Below are 7500 nucleotides of genomic sequence, written 5' to 3'. Positions count from 1 at the left end.
TGGGGATATGACCACACAGACTCTCCTGAGCAGCCTGGAAGCAGTTACTGAAGTAACTGACTGTCTCTGTTTTCCTCTCTCTCACTCTCACACACACACACACAGCAGTATGTGTCATAAGATAAGTAGGGGGTTTACAGCATACCCTTCTCTATTAAATGAGCAGAGTGATCTCAGCAAGCGACTCAGTGAGAAGCTCCTTGAGCCTCACCACACACACGCGCACACACACACACACACACACACACACACACACACACACACACACACACACACTCTCTTAGAGTGTGTTTTCACATTCGCTTCTCTCTTCTACTGACTCTAAAAACTGCATGGGGAAAAAGACTGGATGGCGGCTTAGATACCATCAGAGCTGAATCAGCAGCAATCTCCACACAGACAGACAGACACACACACACACACACACACAAACACACACACACACACACACACTCACCTGTGTCCTGCGGGACATTTACGCCGTTGGGAGTGTTCAGGCAGTGGATGAGGGCCAGATGAATCTGACCACGACTCCTGAGAAACTGCTCCGCTCGCCGCCGCACCCGACCCATGAGTGCTCACTTAGAGAGGGCTGACAGGGTATCCGACACTCCCTCACTTACCCACACAAACACTCATCAGTCACATACACACAGTTTCTGTCCGTTCCATGTCAGTCCACATACACACACAGTGTCACTGGTCACTTACAGCAAGGTTGTGTCTGACCCTACCCAGCCACAAACACTCTTCCCCCAAATACCACTCACAAAAGCAAAAATCATGTCTGATCCTGCACACACACACACACACACACACACACACACACACACATACCCAAACTGTGTCAGTGGATTGTACTGTTTCTCTACCCGTAGAACAGGAACACTGAGCACACAGTGCCCTCTACATCAGTCAGCTTGTTTGGCTGTCACCGCATCTGCCCCGCAGCATCCTATTGACTCACACTCACTCACAGTTGCACTGATGCAATTCATCTCTGTGGCCACTAGAGGGAGGTGCAACACAGATGGTGGCGAAAGAAACCCCCCCCCCCACACACACGCACATACACACACACACACAAAACACACGAACACAGGTGGTATAGGACATGTTCTCATGTTGGTTACCATGGTGACAGTCATGTATTTTTGCTCTGACAGAAACTGATGTCCAACCTTGCACAGTGGCAGCATAGGGAAAGGCCAGATCATATCTCTGCCCTTTCCATCTCCAGGTAGCCACCAGTTTCCATTATTTAAAGGCATTCCAGTCACAACTGCAGTGCCTCATGCCATTAAGATCCAAAATGGTAGACTCGCTGCATGGGCAAAGGCAGAAATTACAGCAATTATGTGTTTGTGAGGCTCAGTGTAGAATGCTTTGCTGTCTGGCACACACACACCAGAATCTGGTGCTATCAAGGTATTTAAATAACTTGCCACAGAGTCAGGTGATATCAGGGTACTTAAAGTATTTACCCCAGAATCAGGTGCTATCAGGTTATTTAGAAGTACTTGCCCCAAAAGCAGCTGCTATCAGTGTATTTAAAGTACTTGTTTTGCATGAGAAAATAAAACATTAATGATTGAGTTGAGATTTAACAAACATGATGTAAACTTGACAACATATGATTATAAACGACACATGCTATCCATGGTCTTGTCTCTGTAGTCTGAGTGGAACACTTTGATAGAAAGCTACATCCCCCATGCTACATCCCCCATGCTACATGCGGTTCTCACTGTGTATACAGACCTCTTGTACTTTTGCTCTCTTCACATTATCCCCATCATCCCCTGTCAGTGAGTGCATGCTGTTTCAATAGACTCTCTCATTCCTTACAAATACTCCAACATGGTCAAAACAAACTGCAGTGACCTTCTGCCGTCTGTAAACTTACTGCCAATTCACTAGGGCATCCATAGACCATTCAGTGAATGCTTTCTTCCATTCATAGAACAGCATGCCTTTGAATTTCCTTGAAATAGATAGATAGCATTGACATACGGTGTCTTCTGTTGTAATTTGACTAGGGAATGCAATCATGGCAGAGTGAGCTTAGCTACAAAGGCATATGGGAAAACAATCTCAAGATGACATGACACAGCTCAGTTAAAGTGCATTTACGGAAGAATGCCTCACACTGCAAAGATGTCTATAAACACAGCTATTCTGTGATTTCCCAACACAGCGCACTTGCTAAGGCCTACACACACCTAGCGGTGGGACAGAATCACGCGTGTTGAATTAGCATCAACGCTGGACGGGCGTGTTGAATTAGCATCAACGCTGGACGGGCGTGTTGAATTAGCATCAACGCTGGACGGGCGTGTTGAATTAGCATCAACGCTGGACGGGCGTGTTGAATTAGCATCAACACTGGACGGGCGTGTTCAATTAGCATCAACACTGGACGGGCGTGTTGAATTAGCATCAACGCTGGACGGGCGTGTTGAATTAGCATCAACGCTGGACGGGCGTGTTGAATTAGCATCAACGCTGGACGGGCGTGTTCAATTAGCATCAACACTGGACGGGCGTGTTGAATTAGCATCAACGCTGGACGGGCGTGTTGAATTAGCATCAACGCTGGACGGGCGTGTTGAATTAGCATCAACGCTGGACGGGCTAACCTGTACTGTTTTCTGTGTGGGACATGAAGTGCCCACATACATGTGCAAAGGGATCAGGGGTGAGTGAGAGTAGTGTGTGGCTGACAACAAGTCAGTTTGGGTGATTTGGATGGGAATTCATCCGAGGCAGGAAACAAATCTCGTCTCCTTGGCGATGACTTCTCACCCCGCGAACTGATCACCCCACACTATTTTAGTTTAAGTTGGGAGGGTTTTGTGGAAAAGTTAAGCCAGTACTAGACATTGATGAATGTCTGCAGAGTTTGCACAAATGTGTTTGTGTCTGTGTGTCAGTGTCTGTGTGTCTGTGTGTGGGTGTGTGTGTGTCAGTGTGTGTGTGTGTGTGTGTGTGTGTGTGTGTGTGTGTGTGTGTAGGCTGACAGGTCCAGACCAGAATCAATGCACTCCGTTGGCCCAATTTCCTCACAAATTGCTGACCCACGGACAAAAATGCCTAATCTGTCACCCGCCCCATCTAAAGCATTGTTTGGCCTTTGTATGTGTATGTCTCTCTCTCTCTCTTTGTTTGCTTGTGTGTGTTTGTGTGTGTGTGTGTGTGTGTGTGTGTGTATGTGTGTGTGTGTATGTATGTGTGCGCATCAAGGGAGGTGAACCACAGATGAGGGTCAAACACAATTAAACAGGCCAATGTTGACTTTGATCAATGAACCTTTTAATGAAGTGGGTTTGACTGCAGCAGAGAAAGGGAGTGAAAGGGAAGGGCATGGAGACCAGAGAGAGAGAGAGAGAGGGATGAAGAGAAGAAGGAGAGAAAGTGACAAAGAGGAAACAAAAATATGTGAGAGCACAACAGTGCACAAGTGCAGTGCAGCAGAAAAATCTACAAGCTGTTATGTTCTTAACCAGCAGGGGGAGCTAGTGCTCCAACACTGGAGTCTGTGCTTCTCACAGCATCATCTCACTCACAGCAGTGCTGCTCATACTGATCTGAGATCAGGTCATGTCTGTGAGTCATGTTGGCACAGTTCCCCCAGCCTGACACTGATCGAGGGGGTAAGCAGGTTAAGTGTGCTCCCTGTTGCTCTGCTCATGGAGCATGGGGTTAACTATTTTATTATGGTCTATTCACACTGCTGCCGTCTGGTAGACGCTACCGGAGCATCCGAGCACGGACTACCAGACTCACAAACAGTTTTTACCCCCAGGCTGTTAGGCTGCTGAATCAGCAACACTGAACAGTCGCCATCACCTTGTACTTCACACCCATACAAATACACTTGCTACATATATAAACCCACATTTTTTTATCTTATTTAATTTAATATTCCCCACCCTGGAAACTGCCCTTCTTGTATTTTAAACTGTTGTTACTTGTTATATGTTATATGTTATATGTTATTTCTGGTATATGTTATTTTGGTATATGTTATTTGTGTTACCTGTTGTATGCCGTCTACTGCGTAGATGTTGGCTGCCAAGTCATAAGAATTTCGCTGCGCTGAAGAAATTTGGTGTATGCGACAATAAACACTTTGACTTGACTTTGATTAGGGAAAAGAGATATGGTGAGCCTTTCCCCCGACAACAATCTCTCTCTCTCTCTCTCTTTCACTTTCACACACAGGACAGACAGACAGACAGACAGACAGACAGACAGACAGGAGCCTGCCAGTGTGTTGAGTGTATTCTTCTCACTCTTCAAAGGTCTTGTCAGGCACTTCTGGACACCATCAAGGACATGTGATAGACAGATTTAGGATGCATGACACCACGGTTAGTTCCACGTTGCTGCAGAACTGCAGGCAGGCAGGCAGGGAGAGCAGACCGACACCAGCACATCTCCTGTGTGACTACACCTACCACCGTTCCACTGGAGAACACATCAGACTAGTGACTAGCATAGTAACACGAGTAGTGCTGCAACGATAGGGACCACGGCAGGCACACCACATTACCAGGATCTGGGAATGTGTGTGTGTGTGTGTGTGTGTGTGTGATAACTCGTGTGTGTGTATGTGATAACTCCTGTGTGTGTGTGAGTGTGTGTGTGTGTGCTAACTCCTGTGTGTGTGATAACTCCTGTGTGTGTGTGTGTGTGTGTGTGTGTGATAACTCCTGTGTGTGTGTGTGTGTGTGTGTGTGTGTGTGTGTGTGATAACTCCTGTGTGTGCTAAGCTCCTCTCGTGCTGGCATGCAGAGCCAGAGGAGCCCGTAGAGACCTCCAGGAGCACGGACACGGGCGTGTTTATGAGCCCCAGAACGCCTGGAACACTCAGTCATTCAGTTTCTGCAGTTAACACTTGGTTTACACACACACACACACACACACACACACACACAGAGAGAGAGAGAGAGAGAGAGAGAGAGGGGTGTTAAATGGTACAGCTCTGTGTGCTCTTGTGTGTGTGTGTGTGTGTGTGTGTGTGTGTGTGTGTGTGTGTGTGAATGTTTGTGTGAGAGAGAGTCATGCTGACCTGGTACACATGATCCAGGGCAATGTGGTGAGAATGACTGGAACACGTGTGAGTGTTAAACATAAATTAGCACGGAAGGGAGGAGCTCAAAGTGAGCTGCACTCAACTCACAAGTGCGTGTGTGTGTGCGTGTGTGTGTGTGTGGGAGTGAGTGTTTTAGTGTGTGTGTGAAAGAGAGAAAGAGAGCTTGAGTGTATGTCTCTATAGCTGTAACTCATCTTTGGACTTCTGGGCCCAGATTCACGAAACATTTGATCTTCCCACTAAGAGTTTTCCTAAGTGGCACTAAAAGCTGTTGAGACCAACTTTTACTGAGGAAAAGCGAGAACTCCTAAACCAAAAGAAAGACTACGCTGCTATGGCTGACACCAAGTCTCATGCACAAGCTTGCAATGAACTCGGTGAAGGGTGACAGGTCTGTGCCGGGGGGCGCTTCATAGCCTATACGGCAAAGAACGATAAATAAATAAATGAATATTTGACAGATTAAATAATAATGGAATACACTGCCCACAGACTGAGTATCTTCACACAGTTTTCGAAGTGCATCTGTATGATGACACATTTGTGTAGACAGGAGCTGTATAATAAAACGTTACATTCAATTCCATTTCGGGAGTGAGTGGGTTGTTTCGTTTGGTTGGTGACGTATGGCATCCCTTACAAGCTCTATAAGTATTCCCTTGTGATTAAGACGCTATGTTTTCAGTAATTTTGCATTTTTTTTACGTGGAACGATGGAAGCTGTTGTTTTTCTGTTCGTTTTGGGAGTAGGTCTTGGTTAGGAGTCCTCTCAACTACTTAGATACTTAATTGTTACTTTTAGCACTAAGGGACTTAGTGTATTACTCTTCGTCAGTCAGGACCCTACACGGCCATTATTTTTAGGAGTTTCTCCTAAATCGGCATGTTAGGAGCTACTTTTAGCCTGAAGATGTTTTGTGAATACGGGCCCAGAACTGCACTAAACTCTACACAGAATCCCCCACTGACACTGACAGATTCAATTACTGCCTCTGATCGGTTTTCCTGCAGTCCTTTAATGATTGACACTTGTCTGCACCAATCCTCCACTGACATGACATCTCAAAAACCTATAGGAGGCCATTACTCAAGGATAATTGCTAAGTGGCTTAAGGTAACAACAAAGTTCAGATCCTGTTAAAAACTCACAACCCTGCCACAAGGCCTCTGCTACACACACACACACACACACACACACACACACACACACACACACACACACACACACACACACACACACACAGGATTAAGCTCAAGAGCAGAAATGTGTTAAAAGGGCAGCCCTGCTCTGACTGTCTGGTTTGACGCAGCGGTGGCTGCCATTTTGTAGTTTCCCCTGCGTGGGGATGATAAGCACTTCCTGTGCTCAGAGGAGTCTGTTTTCTCTCCCACTCTCTTTCATATATTTGGGCTCCATCCGGCTCTCTCACGCCTTTGCCTCTGCTGATCATATTAACTTGGAGTCAGTGGCTGAGCTCCATATCAAATTACTGTAAACTTTACTGCTCTGGAATGCACACACACACCTCCACACGCACACACACACACACACACACACACACACACACACACACACACACACACACACACACACACACACACACACACACACACACACACACACACACACACACACACACACACACACACACCGCAACATTCTCTCTCTCACACACATACAGGTAGATGGTCACAACACAACATTCGAACACACGCATACACATGCACACTTCCACACACAGAAAACCAAATCCAGTCCCATTCACACATAATTAGTGCGCACACACACACACACAAACTGGGTCGAAGTGAGTATACGATGGCAGTAAAACCGCACAACAGTGTTTAACAAATGGCAGTATATTAGCTCAACCTAGTGGTTACAGTGCTGTTTACCCCAGAGGATATGGTTTTAATTAAATTTCTGTCTTACTTACTCTCTACACACACACACTCACACACACACACGTACACTCACGCACACAAGCACACACACACAAGCACACACAAGTGTACACACAAGCACACACACACACACACGACCTCCAGCATATATGCAATTAAGTTAAAAAATATCACAATTAACAAATGATCTCTACTAGTCTGATTTGTGAGACCTCCCAAACAACCAAACACTTTTGCACCTCACAACCGACTCATCAACATTTAGTGACCCATGTTATAACACATTTATAACTAGTACTCTCCAACCTTGAGCCAATATGGCACTCCCTTGCTTGGAAATTACGCAATGTTGCCCTCCTTTGAACCAAAATGGTGCCCCTTCCACTCCACATCCAGATGAGTAAGAGCTGCAGTCAGCATGTTACGCTGTCCATCAGTCCATCACCTAGGTGCTGACGTCCCACAATCCTCAAGTCACATCAAATGAACGGGATGTC

General features: G+C 46.1%; 1 protein-coding gene across 1 annotated transcript in view; it reads right to left on the bottom strand.

The window, feature by feature from the left end:
- Positions 1 to 1055, bottom strand: part of grip1 (glutamate receptor interacting protein 1) — a 125822-nt gene extending 124767 nt beyond the window's left edge. Inside the window, exon 1 of the mRNA XM_031558182.2 lies at positions 458 to 1055. Within this exon, the coding sequence (XP_031414042.1) occupies positions 458 to 572 (115 nt within the window). The 5' untranslated portion in view covers positions 573 to 1055. The remainder of the gene's footprint in view (positions 1 to 457) is intronic.
- Between the last annotated feature and the right edge of the window lie 6445 nt (positions 1056 to 7500).

The sequence above is a fragment of the Clupea harengus genome, chromosome 21 (genome assembly GCF_900700415.2).
Source record: "Clupea harengus chromosome 21, Ch_v2.0.2, whole genome shotgun sequence".
Lineage (NCBI taxonomy): Eukaryota > Metazoa > Chordata > Actinopteri > Clupeiformes > Clupeidae > Clupea > Clupea harengus.
This window is presented reverse-complemented; position numbering and strand designations above follow the sequence as displayed.